At 54.4% G+C, this 20475-nt stretch overlaps 2 protein-coding genes across 12 annotated transcripts in view; one reads left to right on the forward strand and one right to left on the reverse strand.

Moving 5' to 3' along the window:
• LOC104698284 (transmembrane protein 263-like) overlaps positions 1-7533 on the forward strand; it is a 208698-nt gene extending 201165 nt beyond the window's left edge. For all 4 annotated transcript variants that reach the window (XM_039552034.1, XM_039552035.1, XM_019280459.3 and 1 more), the window contains one exon: positions 2652-7533. In XM_039552034.1, the coding sequence (XP_039407968.1) occupies positions 2652-2938 (287 nt within the window). In that variant the 3' untranslated portion in view covers positions 2939-7533. The remainder of the gene's footprint in view (positions 1-2651) is intronic.
• Positions 7534-9903: 2370 nt separating this feature from the next.
• Positions 9904-19198, reverse strand: CHST1 (carbohydrate sulfotransferase 1). 8 transcript variants are annotated; one of them, XM_039552030.1, is made up of 2 exons: positions 19038-19198; positions 9904-11919 (listed from the first exon to the last, which is right to left on the reverse strand). In XM_039552030.1, the coding sequence occupies exon 2, from the start codon at positions 11873-11875 to the stop codon at positions 10616-10618; it is 1260 nt and encodes a 419-aa protein (XP_039407964.1). In that variant the 5' UTR covers positions 11876-11919; positions 19038-19198; the 3' UTR covers positions 9904-10615. The 8 variants fall into 8 exon arrangements, with proteins under 8 accessions (XP_039407964.1, XP_039407963.1, XP_039407962.1 ...); XM_039552029.1 differs by having other exon boundaries at positions 9904-11925; positions 19038-19147; XM_039552028.1 differs by having other exon boundaries at positions 9904-13071; positions 19038-19147.
• Positions 19199-20475: the final 1277 nt, after the last annotated feature.

Here is a 20475-nt window from a genome sequence, read left to right on the forward strand (position 1 = left end):
GTTTAATGCCCAGAGCTTCTGCATTGCAGTCCTCTGAGACACGAAGGATCCCACTTCCTCAGACAGGGGAGCAGGAACACAAGACCTGCCATCCTTGAAGGATAATGTTTGTTTGGAGGACCACTCTGGTTTTCACCTAGTCCTGCTTTACAGTTGCATGGATTTCTGGACCCCTCAGTTCTTCCTGCCCTCGGACTGCAGACAAAACACAGAAATGGCTGTACTGGATAAGCTCTCTGGAGCAGTTGAGGAATAGCAGATAAACCTGACATGGATCCAGTAGGTCTCAGTAACACTGAGGGAGAGGAGAAAAAAAAACCTCTTGAGAAACGGTTGAGGAATAGGTAAGGAATAGGTTGTATACTAGGAACTGTACACTGGAAGCTCTGTACTGGCCTTTCTCCACCTCCATGTTGCTGTCTGGGTTATCAGAGAGATGTGTAACTTAAGGCTTAGTCCAAGTCATCCAAGCTGGGGAACGTCGGACTCCCTGCCCAAGGGAGACCTCTGTTCAGACTGGGAGAAGCTCGGGGGAAAATGTATGAATCCAAGGAAATTCAAACTCTGCAGAATTTTAAAAGAATCCAGGACAAAAATACCTAGGGAAGGATCATCACACCACCTGATTCTGGTTTAGGCTTAGGGTTAGGGTTGAGAGTGTCAAAGAGCCTACAGCTCCAGGAACACTTGGGCTGGAAAAGACATCCCAAGGCAATCCTGGCAGGGCCCCAGCATTGCTGCTCTTACATCCTTTTGATCTGGACCACCCATGGTGATGGATTAGGGTTCATCTTAGGCTAATGGGGAATATTTCAGCACCTTCTGCTGGGCTGTGATAAGCAGGATCAGGATGCTTTCACAAAAAATTGGAGTCTGATATAACTTTACTTTATGCAAATACAACGAAACTGCAGTGATTGAACAGCCGCAATATCCTTCCGTAGTCTTCTCCACCTAACAACAAGATGCTCCAATGAATAAAGCCATGGGAGCTTCCATCCTTCAGGAAAAGATCTAACAAAGCTCTAGGATAACCAAACACGTGCCAGCATCATTCTCAATTAACTGTGCTATTTAGCTTTTTACAGACCTTACTCATGTTCTGCTTTTTTTTTAACTTTTGTTTTGTCTGCATTTTTTTACTGCTGCTCACTTTGTGACACATTGGGGGAGAAAAAAAGCACAGCCTATAAACATTTAGGTTTTCTGCTCCTCTGACACAACTTGTTGTCCATCTAAAAATTATTCCCACTTAGCACCATTTGCATTTGCAGAAGCACAAAGATTCACCACTTTGCTGTCTTTGTAACAGAGCCGGAAATACAATATTCATTACCCCAGTTGAAGCTATTTTCTTACACTGTGAGATCAGAGGCATTATTTCATGCTGGAGAATTAGGAACATTAACAAGTAGGGTGGACTGGCCACTTTCTGAACTGAATCACCCTCCCAGAATGGAAACTTTAATGGATTTGACATCACCTGCCCACCCCCTCTACTTCTGTGGGTGTTGTCATTTGTGTTTGAACACAGCATAAGCTACAGTGGCATAATAAAAGTAGAAAATTAATTCTCATAGTTAGACCTGCAAACCTTCCACACCAGCTCCCCATGGACTTCAAAGTAAACACACTCCTTTTTTTTTCCTGCCAGGATTGCTTTATTATGTTTTTGCAATTATTAGTTCAACTCATGGCAGTGAATCAGAAGTCAGAGTATCCAAAATGCCTTGCCCCACGAAAAGAGCACCTCTTGCATTGCTACCTGCACACTGCATTGTTAGCTGATGTAAAAGGAGAAGGTAGTCTGCAGGCCAGCAGGAGAGTTGTCAGGTTTGAATCCCATGAGTAGCAGTTCAGATTCAACCCCTTCCCAAGAAGTGGTGAGCTGTGAACATAATGTCTGCAGTGTTGTGGGCAGGTGTGATGGCAGCTTGGGTGGGTATATCATGCTGGCCCTGATCCAGCTGGCACAGGTAAACCAGCAGTGACACAGTGTAGTAACTTAAGCACTGTCTTAACACTATTAAATACGTAGCTGAGATCTCTGGAGGGCTTGTACAACCTGAGGTGACGTTTCTGTCACTGTATCTTTACTGCAGTTTGCTATCTCTGCTCACTCAATTACAGCTCTCGCAGATAAGTCTGTGCTGTGCCTCAGTTCTGCATCTGACACGGGCCCAGACCTGCTTCCAAACAGATGCTTCTGAGGACCTGCAGGCCACACAAATGTCAGCTGTTGCTGTCTGCAGTTCGTGCCTCCCATGCTGGCTTTAGTTTTTGTGATTTACTGGCATTAGCCAATACGCATGGGAGGGGAATTACATCTCTTTTAAAGTGGGATTTGCTTTGCACTGCGGCACGAAGGCTTGCAAGTTTGGGACTGCAACTGACCTGCCTTCTTCCCTTCTCTGTCACACAGGCAATTCTGCTCCCACTCCTACCCTCCCAAAGTCCTTTCTTGCTATGCTGTAAGTCTGGGATTGCCTTGGTTCCTCCTTCAGGCACCAAGAGGTCTCGGGCTGCAAGGCAAGGCATTATGCATATGAGAGCATGTGCCGTGGTTGACAGTCCTGGGCTGGAAGAGGTGCCCAGGGAGAAGGTCTCCAGCATGACCACTTCTGACATTCCCTTTTTGTCTCTCCCCACAGATGCCAGGAAGGACCACCCACAGCAGCAGGCAGGAGTCATCTGGAGAGTGACAGGCGGCCTGTTCAGTATCACTCGGGGAGCCGTGGGGGCCACACTGGGAGGAGTTGCCTGGGTGGGCAGCAAGAGTCTGGAGCTCACCAAAACAGCTGTGACCAGTGTCCCCGCTGCTGGCGTTGGACTGGTGAAGGGCAGCGTCTCAGCAGTGACCGGCGGCGTCGGAGCTGTGGGCAGTGCAGTCGCCAGCAAAGTCCCTTTCACTGCAAAGAAGAAGGACAAGGCTGACTAATCCCTGTCACAGCTCCCTTCCAAAAGATCAACCTGCCCATACTCTTCCCCTACCCTGCACCTCTTTGAGTTGGAACCAGCCGCTTCAGGGAGGGTCGAGCACCCGAGCAGACTCTGGCTCAGCCTGCTCAGCACCGCCTGCCTGGCTCAGAGCTCACAGAGCCACTGTCAATGCCTTTCACTCCCATCACCTACTGGGAACCATCTTTACTCTGAGGACTTTAAAGGCACAGTTGTCTCTGTCTTGTAGTTTCCTTCCTCCCTTCTTGCTCTTGTAAGCACAGAGGGATGGGAGAAGGCATCAGGCTCCATCTGCCTGGAGGTGAGGGGAGTAACAGGGATGGGGGGGAACTATGCCTGGCTTGAAGTGTGGGTTGTGTAGTCAAATTCAACTTCAGCTGGGAAGACAGCCTCTGAAACACCCCTTCCCTTTGCTCTGGGAGGTGTGTTTGGGAGGTGTGCCTGGCAGAGAACTGTAGAAGTCCCATTGACACAAAGGAGAATTACTGTGAAGAGGGGGAAGCCTCCCTCCTGCCCTGCACCTCTTACCTTTTCTTCGCAGGGCCCATTCCTACAAGCTGCTCCCAATCACTTACTCCCTGGCTGAATTGCACCCTTCAGAGAGGGAACCCTCAAGGTCAGCAGAGCAGCTCTGGCGATGATGCCACACCAGAGTATGCTACGTCCCAGACCACCAAATTCTGCCCAGATTTTCTTGGTGAGAAGGAGGAATACGAAAGCTGTTTTATGTTCCCATTTGGAGAAGGAGCTGACAGTGGCACTTGCCAGGCCTCTGTGATATTGCAGTACAGGCAGTGATGTTCCACAGAGAGACCAGGCCTTTCGTTTGACCCTTGAAATCCTTCCAGTATCCCTGTCTGCAACAAGGACATTTTGTCTCTTGGCCACCCTCACACTCCACAGACATCAGTAGTAACCAGGAGCAAGTGTTTTCCCAAATGCCACCTAAATTCTGCTGCAGGGATGGAGGGGAGGCTGAGAGTGTTGCTCTCCCCATGACTCAGCACCCCAGGAGTGGTGGCCTGGGTGTGAATGGGCTGCACCATGTTGGAGAACACTTCCCAAGGGGCTGAGCATGCTCCAACAGCAGCCAGCCTGCACAGGGCACCAGCAACTACTCCTCTGCACACTGCTCCTGGGGCCCCAGGCCAGCTCCTCTAAATGACCATGTTGCACTAAATAGCGCACCCATAGTTGTAGTGCCGCAGAAACCCAGACACCTGCATCCATCTGGGAGTCACAGCCACCCTCAGCCTGGCCCGTGATGCTCAAGGGGCCATGTGGCATTGCACACACACACACAAACACAAACGTGCACTCACTCACTCACTCACTTCAAGGCCCCCTGTAATTCTTGGGACGAGGAAAGCCACAGGCTCCACCACTAACTCTGCTGCTCCTGGCTTTGGCAGGTGATTTGCCTAGGTCTGTAGGTGTTGGATGCATAGGCAAGTGAAGCAGTGCTTGTGCTGTGATTTATAAATATGCCTCTACGTTAGCGTGCGTGTGTTCGTGTCAGTCCACAGGCATGCCTTCAGCCAGGGAAACAAACCTGTGCCACTGCCGCAGAGGAGTTTACAAAGTCATCTTCGGCACTTTCAGCATACAGTTTTTATATAGGGTCCTGGTCAAAAGAAAAATAATGTTTTAGAGGATGTTTTGCCCTCTGTTGCCCAAGAGCATAGTTTATTGAAACCAAAGGAATGTGAAAAATCCCCTTTCTCCCGTCTGTGCTGTTTGTTTTCTCTCAGCCCTGTCTTTCAGACACTGAAGCCAACTTTCTTGATCTTCATTTCCCCTTGGAGGTCGTTGCACTTCCTGGCTGCTCTCTTGTGCTTAGGACTTAGACATCAGGGAATATTTAAGTACAACACACACACACACTCCCACCACCATTTTTGCTGAATGTTCTTGGGCTTGTGACGCAGTTTTCATTCTGACCTTTATTAAATCCACATTTTGGGACGTATGTTGCTGTGTCCCTGTGATAATCATGCTGATGTTAGTCACTCTCCATACCCTTTGCTAGGTAGCCCCTACTGTTTGTAGTGGTAAGAAGCTGCTGATCTCCACCGTTTGTTACTCTTGATAGCATGAGAGAGATTTAACTTACATCTTTGTTTCTGAAGAGGAAGCAGCATTTGGTAGGTGTGTGCATTTCCTCACTTTGTCTCCTCTGTTCTGGTGAAGGCCAGACATGTCAGTTTTGTCTCTGAAGGCAGCAGCTTCACAGAAAGATCAGGCCTTGATGTGTGCCTGTACTTTGCTGGGATGCTCGTGGCAGTTGGCAAGGCCAGAAGAAGTCTTTTCTGTTCTCCCTTTATCTCAAATGCCCTGCAAAGCAGGAGGACCGTTTGCACTGCATGGATCTCTGCTCACTGCTCTCCCTGAGTACATCTCATCTCTTATTCCAGATCACAGACTGCTCCTGAAGCAAGCTCTAGCCCCAAAGCTAAAAGCTGCTTGTGTGTAACTAGCTGTGTTGTCACCAACCCTCTGAGAAAAATTGCTTCTGGCCAATTGAGACAGAAGAGTCTTCTTCCTAAATGTCTCTCCTGGTCTTGGACAGGAGAAGATAGAATCTAAGAACCTTCAGCAGCCAGCCCTGGGTGGGTGGTGGGAGGCTGACAATGCTTTTGGCTAAATAGTGTCTCACACAGGCTTTTGCTGGGAGAGGCAGTACATCCTGCCCAAGCTGTTGTCTGCAGGCACTGTGTGTACAGAGCAGCCGTGGCAAATGGGATCAAGGTGATGTAAGGAAGGCCACAGGGGGCCTGAGGGTTTCCCATTTTTTTATTTCTTCTCTTCTGTGCATCCCTGCAGTAAATGGAGTAAAGCTTACCATTTGTCTGGAACTGCCATTTCTTTGCAGGATGGCCTGGAGAAGAAGAGATGAGCTGGAGAGGAGAACTCACAGCCTAAATCACTGTTCTTACAGCCCAGCTAAAGGAGAGCTCAGGGACCATGAGTAGCAAAAGAGATCAAATTAGCAGGCAGGGGTAGAAGATTAAATCTACTCCAAAAACAAGGCCTCACACTGCTAAACAGGCATTCAGGAATAAGTAACTCTCCAGGACTCAAAGGCTTTAAGAAAGACTGTGCTAGGCCTGCTCAGTTCACCATGGTGACCCAGTCCCAACCTGCTTTTCTGGGCATTCACAGTGCCAGAGCAGAGGGAAAACAGGGTCAGTCTTCCCAGTCTAGAAGTAAAGATGCCTTCTGACAGCTTTGGTTGCAGGACAGTGGGATCTGGATTGGATGGGGAAGCTGTTGGCTCTTGTCAGATGCCCCCTTTCCTCCTCTCCCACTACAGAGACTCCAGCCACCTGGGCCACTGGTGCAGCCCTTCTCTCACTGCCCATTCATGGTATGAAGGGCAAAAAACTCTGTTGTGCATAAATCCCATGGCTACCAGATGAGGTAGCTTGGTACAAAATAGGAGGGGGTGGCGTCGGGGTAGAGGGAATGATTAAAGGGAGTTGGTACACAGAAGATGGGGAGAGAGTGGTGTGACAGGAGGAGTTGAGGAGTAGGGGAACAAGAAAACGGGGAGCATGGAGGGAATTTGTTTCTTAGGACAGGCTTTGAATCAGAAGATGAACATAATGGGAAGAGAACAGAAAGGGGAGTGGGTCAATGTGGGTTTTGTGGTCAATGTGTGGTGGTGGTCCATGCCTGGCTTGTGCCCTGCTTCTGTAGTAATGATGATCGCTAGTGATTTCTGTTTAGACAGATCAATGGATGGTCAAAGCATCAGATCAGCTCCCTTCTTATCACCCCCCCTTCCCAAAACTCCCCCAGGCTTTTGTCATGATCTCCCCATGATGGGGCTGGGTCTCCCCCATGGTGGAGGTGGGATGTGGCCCTAGTCACAGCCCTGTGTCCCACGTTGCCTGGCTGTTCCCTGTGCCCAGCAAACATGTCCTGGCTGAAAGGAGACCCACAGGCACATCCTCTCCTCCCTTTTCCCTGTCCTTAGTCTCATTATCCTTCACTTTTTTATCCCTCCCTTAGCTTTTGGTCTTGCCCGTGGATACAGCTCCCCGAAGCTTTTGCTGAGACCTTCATTAAACATTCACACTCGCAGTGTCTGGGAGGGCAGAGGGTGATTGCCCCTGCAGCTCCCCAGGCTGGGAGAGAAGTGCATGTCTTCCACCCCTCTCTGTCCCCTTGTGTTTTGTGTGTGGAAAATTTTAACCCACTTCTTTTTCTCTGGGTTCCCTTGTTGGCTCTTGTCCCTGTGGGAGGGTCATTTCTGTGTCTCCATTGCAAAGTCATCCTTGTAAAAACAACAGCATGAGTGGGAATATGGAGATGGTTAGAGAGAGCTGCAGAGCCAGGGCCCAACTCTGCTTCTCTAGGAGCTGAGGAGGCCTTTGGCAACCCAAAACTGCAGCCACACGGTCCTGTGCACAGTGCTGGGCTCCAGAGAACACTTTTGTTCTTTATCATTTCATTGTCTGCAATTGGTTTCCTACTGAATTTGTTTGCTTGGTTTGTTTTGCAGTGTGTTTCTGGGAATATTCTGCATCTCTGTATTTTAATTACAGTAAAATTTGAGGATAAAAACCTTGATTATGCTGGGTCTTGTTTCCAGTGGGGGGAAATAAGGAGAGGAAGCACAGCTGAAGGAAGATGTTAGAGATTCCTTGGGAAATTAGATCTCTCCCCTAAGGGCTCTAGATGAGGCACCAAGCAAGGCTGAATCTCCATCCCTGCTTAAACTAGGACATAGCTTTCAACCGCGGTTCAAAAGCCATTTTGCTGCAGGCGCCTTTCCTGACTGGAATGGTAAGAACAGTTTGGATAAGACTTCTAAACTCAATTTTTTGTGTTGGTTTAAAGACCAGTGCATAAGATGGCTTTCAGGCTGGGGACAGCTGGCCTAGCCCTGGGAGTGGGATCTCAGCAGCTGAAGATGGGATATTTTGCCTCTACAGCCACTGTTCCTCCAGGCAAGTTTGCATAGCCACTTTTCCCAGCTGAGGAAGCAATTCTCCTCACAGCAGCCTGCTCTTTCTGCAGGAGATGGCAGTTTGACATCCCACCCCAGAGCTGCAGCAAGCCCCGTAGGGCAGCCTGACCCTCTGCTGGCTGGCTGGCAGTGTTGGTGCTGAGGGGCACAGCCAGCTACCCCAGCTACCTCATCTGCTCCGCAGGCATTTAAGCCAGGGCAGAGCCACACAGCGCTCCTGGGAATGCACAGCCCTCAGGGAGGACTGTAGCCCAGCAGCCAGGCAGTGCTGGATCAGGCACAAGATAGGGTGTCCATTTTACTGGGTCGAGGCCAGGAGCCAACAGCTCAGCATTTGTTAAGTGCTGACAAAAGGATTAATTTAGTAACTAATAACAGGGCAATCAAGCCATTTATTTGGTTGGCATTTTGCTGCCAGCTGCTTGGGAAGAGCAGCACACAGCGCACCAATAAGGCTGTCTGCAGCCACCTCTGCCACCTGCCCCATTCCTCCGTCCTCGCTTGCAGACACAGCCAGGCAGTGTGGCTTGGGAGGCACCGGTGGCAGGAGCAGGTTTGGCAGTGACAGGGAGGTGAAGACACCTGGGGACACAGTCTCTTCCAGGGGCTGCCCCTATGCCCACTGTGGGGAGGCAGATGAGGGAAGTGCCCATCCCCAGCAAGTGCACACTGTCTCCCCCCATTCCTCCTCACAGAGCTGGAGCCATCCATGTAGCCTTGCAGACAGCACAGATGAATTACAGGTGCTGGAGCCATGAGCCCTGAGGAGAAGCTATCAGGTACATCACAGCTTCTCACCTTTCCTGCAGCCCAGCTGGTTTGCCACATTAAGCCAAATTGCAAAACACCACTAACAAGCTTCCCCTCCAGAGGTCTTTTAAGGGGTGAAAGGATGGGGCAAAATCACCTGTAGTTACAGGTTTGCCCTGTCTCACTCAGGCAGCGTGTCCCAGCCCCCTGTGTGCAATTGCAGCACCCACTCCTCTCCCAGGTAAGAGTGGGGCAAAAGCTGGTGGGCAGCAGAGCTCAGAAGAGACCTTTGGAGTGAAGATGTGCCCAGGTAGGTGGGCTGTGGGTGGCTCAGACCCCTCTGGGCCAGGAGCAGGCCCAAAGCTGGGAGTGTGCAGCTGTGAGTAGATGTCACAAGTTGTGGTCTCATCTCTCTCTGGGTCCCTGCCCTGCCTGGCTCCAGGAGCAACTGAGAAACTGCTGGGGCATTGTTGTCCTCCATACCCTGGGGACTGGCCCCAGTGGCTTCCCATATGCAGCTGCTTGTGGTCTGCATGACATGTCTCAAGGGCTGGACTGCTGGGACTCTCCCAGCTGGGTTGGAGGAGCTGGCCAGCTGTTCTATCAGACAGAGATCAAGCAGACCAGCAATGTCTTGTGTAAGGCTCTCAGTGTTCCTGCCCTGCATGCCTGGCTCCCCCGTTCAGCAGCTTTCTGACTTGCCCAGCCCACAGGCCCAGTGTCTTGCAGGCAGCTCATGAAGGAATACTTGTGTATTGCCAGGATCATCTTGTTCATTCATTTTCATTCTGGCAGTTTCATCACCTGCACCAGAGCACTTCCCCTGGCCTCCAGGACAGGGGATGCCAATGCTCTGGCACCAGCACTGTCAGACATGGGTGGGGGCAGCCTGATGGAGCTGGGTTCACTGTACTGGTGCCATTAGCACTCTGGAGTCAGGCACTTCAGCAAGTCCTATGCCCCCATGCAGACCAACAAGCTTTCAGGCCAGTAAATAGCCACGGGTTCTTGCTTTTGCCTTAACTGCCTGCATTTTGACACACTTCAGAGGCAAACATGCACATGCCCGAGGAGGTGGCTGCAGCTCCCCCCACCTTGGGGGCTGTGGTGTCTGCCCCCCCAGCCTTACCCCACCCGCTCCCAGCCTCGCAGGAGTCAGGCAGACCAGGAGATGCTGCCCTTTGCCTGGTGGTGCATCCACCCCAGTATACTCGCTGAGGTCTTTCAGGTGAAGTTCACCCCCAGGTCAGTTTTATTGCACTTTTATTTACAGAAAACACAGAAATAAAGCATTAAATGTGTTGGGCTTTTACCAAACCACCCAATCACTTTTTTCCCTTTTTTTTTTTCTTTTGTGGGTTTTTGGCACAAAGAACTATCACAGGTGTTACCAAACAACCATGTAGGAGCAGCTGACCAACTGCCCAGCCCAATAACAGGACTTAAACAGACAGACATGTCACACTGAGATCAAAAACGAAGAGGTTGTTCCACTTTCAGCTTCCAGTCTAACCTGCTCATTGGGGGCAGAGGGAGTTATTCTGGAGGGGATGACACCATTCATAAATTATATTTATATTTACCTCTTACATTGTAAAAGTAAACAGTGCAAAAGTACAGTACCCCAGATACCCTTCGGTTTGGAAAGCTTGAAGGTCGCTTTATACATTTTGTGTGGTTTGTAAACATTGTTACCCATCCAGAGTTCTAGCTCTTGCTTGGGAGGCCCAACTCCTCCTGGCATCCAAAATGTATTGAGGGGCAGCAGTCACTTCCCCTGGACTCGGCCATTGAGATTCCTGCTCAAGGTTTAGTGCAAATTTTGGAGAGAAAAAGACGAGAGAGAGAGAGGGGGGAAACAAAATGAAAGAAAATAAAATAAGGCATCAGTTAGAAACAGTCCGCATCAAAACCAGGCTCATTGGGGCTGCCTTAGGAGAAGGGCAGGAAGTCTCTCTCCTCCACCAGGCTGATGGAGAGGTTCTTCAGCTCCTCCTCGGAGCCAGCAGTTTTGTAGCCGAGCTGCGCCAGCACCTGCTGGCAGGCGTGCTGGGTGAACGCCACAATCTCGTAGGACAGACGGAAGCGCCACTTCTCCGCCGTCGCTGCAGAGTTGCGCACCGTCCCGTACTTGTGTTTGGAGGAGGACCTGTCTCCTCGGGTGTTGTTCTGTATCCAGCGTTCGACGTTGCTGTCCATGGGGATGCCCAGGAAATCGTAGATCTCCTCAGTCTTTTTCATGGGGTTCCTGGCCAGGTCTTCGTACCGCACCAGCATGTACTTTCCCTTGAGCCACGGCGGCCGGTTGAGGCCGGTGGACACAGAGTTCCAGAAGTCCTCGCACACTGTGGTGAGCTGGGTCACATCCAGGTTGTACGGCTTCCTGCCAGTGCCATCCCAGATCCTCCACAGCCTGTAGGTATCTCGGAAGGTCTCACTCCGGGATGCCAGGATCCCCCGGGGGTCCCTCACCAGCTGGATGACCTTCAAGTTCAGCCGCGGGTCCTCCACCAGGGCCCGGAGGTCACTGACCTCGGGCACCCGTACGGTTTTGATGGCCACGTGGCCGTGCTCTCTGCAGGACTCAGTGGCCAGCGTCAGGTTCAAGCTCCCACATTTCTTCACGCAGTCTCCTTCCTCCAAGTGGAGATCCACAGCTCCCAGGGACTCACATACAGGTGGCGAGCACAGGGCCTTGCTGGCTCCCCTGCGGAAGAGGCGGTCAGTGGTGTGGTTGACAGGCTGGGGCTTGATGTAGTTCTCCAGGAAGTAGAGGTCGCAGTCGTACAGGCTCCTCAGCAGGTCTCGGCTGGCCCCCAGCATGACCCGCCTGTCTGTCGTAGTCTTGCTCTGGGTCAGCTTTGGGATCAGGGTGTACTGGACATGGTAGAGGGGCTCAAATAAATAGAAGACATCGAAGTGCTGGTTGAACAGCTGCCCAACAAATGAGGAGCCGCTGCGGGTAGTGGCGAGGATGAGAACGTGCGTCTTCCTGGAGAGGTTGTACGGGAAAGTGGGATTCTCATCGCACAGCCTGTCGACCACATCAGTGTCCTGGCTCAGGCTGCAGTTCACAGGATTAGGGATGGGGCAGCTGTGGAAGGACTTGGCAGTGAAGGTCCGGATTGCTGTGTACTGGATTGCGATGGATGCCAAGGCTAGGAGGAGTACAGCCTTCCAGGAACATTGCATGGCTGGTCACCTTCATGGAGCTTCTTCGCAGGTCGTCTTGGTGTCTGCAACTCAACAGAGAAGTCACAGGTTGAGCATGGACTGCCAAGTACCCAGCAGATGCAGGTACCAACAAATGCCCTCCCAATGTATGTCCATCAGTCATGACCATGTGAATCCCAGTCACACACTGCAGAGCCCTGTTTCAGACAAGAAAAATAACAGGCAGAGGCTGGCAAGCCTGGAGAAACATGTCCAGCCAGGACTTCAGACCTGTTCCTTCCAGGCTGGGGGTGTACATAAATCCTGTGCTCCATGGCTCACCTCATGCCCTGCAGCCCCGGCAGGGGGATGTTAGGACCTGGAGGTGACACTGTCCGTGTGTCTCCATCCAGCTGCTGCAAACCCTCTTCCCCAGCTGCCTTGTGAGTCACTTGTCACCCCACCAGCCAGTGCCTTTGACCCCAGTGCAGGAGCTGTGGCAGGGAAAGGTCAGGGAATGGTGCTATCTTGTCTCCATCCTTTCTGTCCAGCTGTCAGGATAAGGCATGGCCCATCCAGGCCAGCAACCTCCTGCTTGGGACAGCAGCAATGTCTCTCCTGGAGCTGCACACCTCTTTGCACAGAGGTCCAACAGCCAGCTCAGGCTGTCAGCCTCTGGGCATGAGTGCAGCCAGAGCTGTGCCCTCAGCAATGAGCTTGTGGGACTGGTAAGATCCTGCTCCACTCTGGTATTCAGGGCTCTCCTATTCCGAGCACCAGAGGGGAAAAACAATACTACAAAGGAGGAAGCATGAGAGTCTGCATCTCCTCCATACTCTACTGCCAACAAGGCAGCAGCAGAAGCCCTTGGCAACAGGAATGGATGCAGGGAAGAGTGGGGCTGTAGTTGCACAGGACCATTTCAGTGGTGCTAGCCCTGCCTTGCTGCTGCCCACACATGGGCAAGGGTAGGTGAAACTGAGCAGGACCCTTGGATGGGATGCTCAGGGACCATGTGGGGGGGTACCCGTCATGCCTGGGGAGCTGCCACATTGCTGGGAGGGGATGTAACTCTGGTGGTGCTGCAATATCCCCCCTGTTCACTGACCAACTGCCAGCTGCTCTCCAAAGCACAGGTATTTCACATCCACATACTACTGCTCCCAGGGGGTCGGTGGGGCTGGGAGGCAGCACAAAGAAGATGCGTTCCAGAAACTCCAAACAAGCTAAACCACCTGTGTGTGGGAGACACACCAGTATTAGCAATGGTTTTGAAGCTCCCCTGCACCCACTTTCCCTTGCCCATCTTCCTTCCATGTCTCCCCTCCCGTAGTGTGGTACATTCACCTGCCCATCCACCTCAGGCAAACCAAGGGGACAGACCCAAGTACCTCTGCTCCTCATCCCGCAGAGCCCACTGTATCATCACTGCCATTGCTTCCTCTTCCCTGCTCTCTGTGGGTCCCCAGGGAGAACAACGTGCTGGCCCCAAGCTCATGGTGAGTGCCTGGTCCCCTGCTCAGCCCCAGCACATGGTCACTGTGGGTAGGACTGTCAGAGCCACTGCTGTTGTTGCTTGGACAAGGTCTCCAAGGAAGACCAGTGGGCCAGCAATGGATTTCAGCATGTGAGAGCCGCTGTAACCCAGAGCACACTGAAATCCCTGATGGGCTTGGGACAGTGCAATGCTCCTGGTGTGTGGTCCCGGCAGAGCCCATAGCAGCTGGCATGGTGTGTTGTTCCCATATCCTCAATGTGTTCCACTCCCCAGGGAGACCCTGTCACCCAGCAAGTGACACCAGGAGGGCAGCTCAGACCTGCAGGTGAGTAAAAACCAGCTTGTTTTTAATGAATATCTTTATTATTTACTAACTGCTCCAGCTGTTTTGTGAAGGCAAGAAGCTTCAGGAACTATCAACTGCAGAGACCTCTCACTGGGAGCAGGGGTTTAGAGCAGGATCCCAGGACAGGGGGTCTGGCACAGCTGCTGCAGGCAACCCCCTGCCAGCGCTTCCTGTATCTGTGCACTAAGAGCTGTGCTTTAGACCCAAAATGATGCTTTGAATACAGGTTGCTTTCACCTGGACTGCTGCCTGCCCAGGACTGTGGCACATGGGTGGAGGACCAAAGTCGCAGATGCTTGGTTATTGCTGCTGCTGGATTGGGGTTACCCACCCTGCAAAGGGGAAACCCAGACTCAGTGTCCACATTGGATATTCCATCTCTTGGATAAAGTGTTTTTCCTGGTCTGCTAAGGCAGAACAGGGCAGGAGAGTTCCTGCTGGCATCCCCTGGCCCAGGTGTCTACTGCATGCTGCAGTGGGAATGCTTTCCTGCTCTCTAGTGATGGCCAACCACACTGCATCCCTCACACAACCTCAACTCCTACTCTTTGCTTCATTGCTGATGGATGCTGGAGCAGATGTGACTCAGATTGTCCTGGTTGTAGCAGAAACCTGCGGCCGGCTCCCCAAAAAAGGCAAACCAGAGACCAGATGCCTTCTTGGTCCCAATTCCCACCAGATCACTCACTGGCTGTGAGCATTTCAGGTTCTCCACCCACACTAACCCATTCCCCTTTGCAATGTCCCAAGTGGCGGAGGGGAAAAACGGGGTGTTGATTCACCTCCTTGACTGAGCAAGTGCTAAACCACAGCCTTGGCTGCGCCTTGACACCCTTGGTGTGTGCCCTGCCCATCTGCTGAGCTGCAGCCAGGGAGGGGAAGGTTTTGGGAGAAGGCCTCCCTCCCTGATGTCTCATCTGTGGCCTTTAAAGCCAGCCAGAGCCTACTCTCACCTCCCGGCTGGCTCTCCTGCCTCCTCCCATCACTGCTTGTCCCTGAGGGGCTGCAGCTCCTGCTCAATCCGGCCCTGGGCTCCAGGAACAGTGGCAACCGGCAGCTGGGTGCTCTGGAGGAGCTCCCGGGGCAGCAGAAGCACATGACACCTGGGAGCTGCCAGAACAACTGAGGATCACTTTTACTCCCACTGCCTCTTGTTCATCTGTCAGACAGAGCCAGGCTGGTGCAAACACCTGCCAAGGAGGAGCTGTCCTGGCTCCACACGGCTCGGGGTGGGCAGGCTGAGCAGTGGCTGCAGACAACATGCCCCAGGAGGATGTTGCAGGATGCACACAGGCACAGCAGGACAGCTGCTCGCACTCCCATTCCTGCCCCGAGGAACCTTGTTCTGAAATCAGCCTGTTCCTCTTCAGGCTCTGATACCCAGGGCCTTCAGTACGGACAGCAGCCCGAGAGAGGGCCGTGCCCACGTGGGGCTGCATCTGAGAGTCCCGTGTGAGGCATGGATGGTTTTGGCTCCTCAGCCCCAGACCATGGGAGTCATCCGAAATGCTGGCCTCGTAGATGTTTCTGTGCTAGAAGTGTTCTCAGTCGAAATCACCCTCTGCTCTGTCTCCAGCTCAGCTCCACCAAAGAGGATGAGCAAATGGAGCCCAAGGGTGGGAGCTGAGATCAGGGTGTCCCTCCAAGCAGCTGGGACTATGAGATGGAGCACGGGGTGGGGGTACCTCGCTCACACCTTCCAGCCCCTGGCACTGCTGGTGCTGCAAGGAGCCTGCCAGAAGGCCCCTTTTGGGCTCTTTTAGCACTGTGCTGGGGCCACCACTGCCCCTTTCCCAACCCAAACCCCCTTGTGGTCACAGCATGCCAGACTGCACTCTGCTGCCTTGCCTGCATTTCTGTCCAGCTGCCTGCAGTCGCATTGGGACCAGGCTATCCACAAGGGATACACAGCATCCGGCAACCAGCTCTAAGTGCAGCAGGAGGCCAGCCAGTGCCTGGCACAGGGACAGGAGCATTGTCTGTGGGAAGAGGAAGGTGCTGAGCCTTTCCTCTCCCCTGCTCCACTTCCCGCAGCCTTGAGCCTGGAGGAAGGGAGAGGATGGACGCAGGCAGTGCAACCTCCCCCACCCTGTGCACCTGCCAACAGCAGCAGATGCGTAATCACCTGCCTTCCTCTTCCTCCTCCTCCTCCACTGACTCCCAGCACTGCTCCGAGGGAGATGGGCAGGCGAGAAGCCAGCAAGACAGCCCAGGAGCGCTGGGGAGATCGAGGTGATGAATTAAGCTGAATGGCATCTGTGAGTCACCGGTGCGGGCAGCAGCGAATGCGGCCGGCCAGCCATTGTGCAGCAGACCGGGGGCTCCTGTTTTGGGGATGGTCTTCCTAGGTTTGATGGGAATGACCTGCTTTTGGAGCCATGCAGCCAGGCCGTGGCACTGAAGGCTGCACTGGCAGCTGAGTTCAGGTGCTGCCAGGCAGGCTGGAAGTCTGCAGGGAAGTTGCAGGGGTCAGTACAACTCACAGGTCTTCTCCCCTCCAAAAGCAGCCAGGTGTTATGCAGGGCAGAGCCTCACGGCAGTGTGGCACTCTCATCCTCGTGGGGGGCTCTCACAGCATCTCCACAAGGACAGCTGCCCTGACGCCTGCCCCAAGCCTTCCTTGCAGGTTCCCTTGCTCCCTGGATGTGGCCGTGTTCAGGCAACTCAGGCAGCTTTAGGCAGGAGCCTTTGCAGTTACTGGTACTGTCATTACTGTCCCCAAGGCTCTCTCACAGGGCAGTCAAAAAAACCTGCTCTTTTTGAGTGCCTTCCAGGCTGTCCCCCTCTCTCAACAGCTCCCCAGAAGTTGTACCCTCAGCCTGGCTGGGCTCATCCTGAGCTCCCTTGCCACTGCCAGGGAAACCTCTGCTTCCCCATGGCAGGGAGGAAGGGAAAAGGGAGTGGAAGAAGGTGTGAGGGTCTGTGTAACACAGGTGCCTGCTCCAGCCTTGGTAGAAACCCTGGCACAAGGATGATGCACTGGAGGAGTGTCTGTGCCCCGCCAGTCCTTCCCGCAGACCTGCCTGGTGCCAGTCCAGCTACCAGCACCCTCTACCCCCAAAACTGATTCCCGCCAGCAAAGCTGTTTCCATGGAAACGGCAGAGTGACTCAGGACTTTGGGACCAGCTGGAAAACACAACTGTGAGCAGTGATCGCCTGAGAAGTGCCGGGGTCTCGGTGCCAGGAAGACAGGCAGATGGCTCTGGGATTGGGCAGGGCTGCCTGCCCGCATGCCGGGCACCCGCACACCGGCACAGAGGAGCACACGGCACACCCTGCACAAGGCCGGGAGCTGTAAGGCAAAACCCCTCTCCTGACACAAGTGAGACTGCAGCAGGCTCACCAAGGGACACATCCCAAAATGTGACTCATGGCAGACAACCCCTCTTCCCCCCATTCCCTTCCCCCGCCCAGAGACTCATGCATGCATAGTCACCCAGGGAATTCTTAGCACCAACTTCAGCGCCTGCTCAGCCCTGCACCTGCGCCTCTGTCCCCTGCCCAGCAAGTAACACCCCTGCACGCCTTCCCCAGGGCAGTACAGCTTGTTGAGGGCTGCTGGAGGGGACAAGTGGCAGCCAGCACTCTGCAGTGCCTCCCTGCCCAGCCAGCAGCCCCGCTCCTCCCCACCTCGCCACTCAGGCACAAAAGTTAAGTCGCAGGCTTGTGAACCAACTCTCAGCCAGTGACCCACTGGCAAAGGCCCTGCCACTTCCCAGCGCTCTCCCACTGAGCAAAGAGTTTATCCCATAAAACAATGCTGTAGCCACTGAGGCAGGGAAGACAGGCTTCTGGTGGGGTGCAAGCATCCCACTTGGTCGCAGTGGCTTAGTCACGCTGTTGGTTCTGCAAAGGCTGGCAGACACCAACCACGCCTGTGGGCCACCCAGCCTGGGCAGCCACCGCTCGCCAGGGGAAAGAGAGACCACTAAGGAAAAGCAGCGCCGAGCTGTCCCCTGTCCCCTCACCACCAGCACTACTTGACTTTGGGCACCACCACAGACATGTGAGCAGGGCTGGCCTCTGTCCCCAAGTCCCTCGCCCCCCTCAGCAAGCCCCACCAACATGACATCCTGACGCGGTGGGAATGAATCTTCAGCCTTGCCTCCTCTTCAGCCATACAGCACTAGAGCTTCCCTACAGTCACAGCTTCAAATGCCAGCTGGGGACTCGTGCCCGCCACCTTCCTCAGGTGCCTCACCGTGTGCCGAGTGGAGGTGCTTCGTGCCCCCAAACTCGTTCTGCTCTTGCATTCAGCACCTCCTGGAGCACTTTTCTTATGATAAGGCACAAGACTCCTGTGCTCAAAGCCACCCTGGCACGTCCCCTGTTCCCCTATCTCTGTCCATTCCCTCTGCATTTCAGAGGGACCGAAAAATCCTTTAACACCAGAAGATTACAACCCACTTTGACCAGCACTTAAACAATCACAGGAATTGAAACGGGGAATCCGTCTCTTTCCTATTGGCACACAGCATTCACCTTTCCAGTTAATTAATCACTATCAAGTAATGCCAACCCCAGCCAGTCCCAGAGTTTTCTTATCGCAACATCCACCTGTGCCTGTTTATCCCTCATCTGCTGAACTGCATCTGCCTCTTCCCGAGGATGCGAACACCTCGGTAAAGCAAATACAGTGGCTTTTTGTGCTCTCCACCTTCCCCTGAGACATCCACCAGCCTGCTGGTGCCTGCTCACTCCCAGAGCACTCCCTGGCAGGAGCTGGAAGGCTCTCTTGGGAAGAACGCGCTCATTCATCACCTCAAAACACTCTTTTTGCAATGTCCCCAACCTACGGCCGCGTCGAGAGCCCAGATCTCGAACCGCACAGCTTTCCCAGAGGACTGCTTCATGCTATGGCGTGCTTGCACCCCACTCTGCGAGGTCTCCTCGTCAGCCTGCGCCCTCACGGCAGGTTTCTCAGACCGCCTGGAGGTCTGACAGCAAACCGGGGCATTCGCTCCGCCGGCCGGCGCGGCTACACAGCCGGGCAGGGCATCTGGCCTCCCTGTGCCACCGGGGACTTACTCACTTGCTCCAGGAGGCAGCTCCTTGCCCAACAGCAGCCCAAGTTTCGCGGCAGCTCGTTCCCGCGGGGGTCTGGGGCCAGGGCTGCTGTGCCCCGCCGCTAAGGAAGCCCCGGGCGGCGGCTCCCCCTGGGCGCTCGCCGCCCGGGCCGTGGTCCCGCCGCAGCCGGGCTGGGCACCAGCCGGAAAAGTCCTTCCCGCTGCGGGCGACGTCTCGCTGCCTTGGAAAGTTGGTGGCGCGGAAAGGGTTACGAGAGAGCCCCAGCCCGCCGCCCCCGAGCACCCCCGCCGATCTGCGCCGCTCTCCCCCCACTCCCGGCGCCCCTTACCTGGCGGAACGCCCCGGCGGGCTGTCCCCCGCATCCCTGGCCGCGGCTCCTGGGGCGGGGGACGCCGAGCCCGGCCCAGCCCGGCCCGGCCCGGGGGCGGCAGCCGGCGGAGCTCAGCGGGCGGCGCTGCGGGGACTCATCCCTGCCCGCGCTGCCGCCCTGCCCTGCCCTGCCCGCCCGCGGGCACCCGCCGAGCGGGGCCGCCTCTCCACGCCCTCCGCGCCGCGCCGGGAGAGGGGCGGGCGGGCGCCGAGGGGGCTGCGCCGCTCCCCTCCCTCCTTCCCTCCCTTCCTCCCTCCGCCCGGCAGCGCGCACGGGCGCACGCAGCGCAGCGCCAGGCACCGGCATCGGCTCCGGCAGAGCCTCCGCGCCGCCCCGCGCCGCCCGCTCACCCAGCCCGGCCGCCGGGCTCCCCGGCTTTGCCGAGCAGGAAACTCCCCGTTTCCTTCTTTACCTCCCCGAGGCGCCCGGCCGGAGCGGGCAGAGCCCCTCCCGTCGCGGGGGTGGGAGGGGGGCCCGGTGAGGCTTCCCCCGTGAGATGTGTTCCCCAGGCCAGGTGCTGGTAGGAGCACGGGGATCCCTGCGGACCGGCTGGACGCGGGACAGCGGGTAGCTCACACTCTCCTCGCACCCCGCTCCTGGGGCACCAGCAGCCCCTCGGGCCCTGCTGGACTTGGTAGCAATGATGGTGCACGTTCATTCCCTCGTTTTCCGGTGACCTTTGCTCATCAAAACCAATATTGTCATGGGGACTGGTTCTCCAGCGCCAGGAATCCTCCGTGTGCCGCCTAAGCCAGGGCTCACCGCCACCGGCAGGGTCCAAAACCGTTCTCAGTGGTGACAACGCCAAAATAGTGGCAGGTTGACAGCACCTTCCCACCATCCATCTCACCTTGGAAGGTGGGACAGGACAGAGGAAAAGAAGCATGGGAGTGTGTCACAGCAGCTGAAGTAGCTGTGCCCTGACAGTCACATTCCTCCTTCTGCTTCTGTTTGACCCCTAGAAACAGGTCAGACATTTACTTTTGGCAACTTTGAATGTTTCCCTTTTGCCCAGCACTTGCCAACTAAACTGCATTTTTAGCAGTTTAACTGCAGCTCTACTGAAATGGCAGCTGCCAGCAAAAGATAGGTTATGATTCTGGAGATGCTACAATGGATATTCATTTTTTATATCCCTATTTCATTTGGGGCATGTTTGGAGCTGCCTTGGCACTGGGCACAGCAGTTTTCTTCTTACATCCATGCGAGCAACATCTATCTCCTGAAAAACCCCTGAGCTCTGCAAGAAGCTGCCTCTCCAGCTCAGGGATTTCCAAATCTTTACCTCTGGCTCTAGGATTTGCAACGTGTAACTGTGGGATCGCAGCACCAGCATGCTCAGCAGCGGCTCGGAACTGCACCTGGCAGAGAGCAGGCAACAAGTAGCAGTGGGGCC

The sequence above is a fragment of the Corvus cornix genome, chromosome 5 (assembly GCF_000738735.6).
Source record: "Corvus cornix cornix isolate S_Up_H32 chromosome 5, ASM73873v5, whole genome shotgun sequence".
NCBI lineage: Eukaryota > Metazoa > Chordata > Aves > Passeriformes > Corvidae > Corvus > Corvus cornix.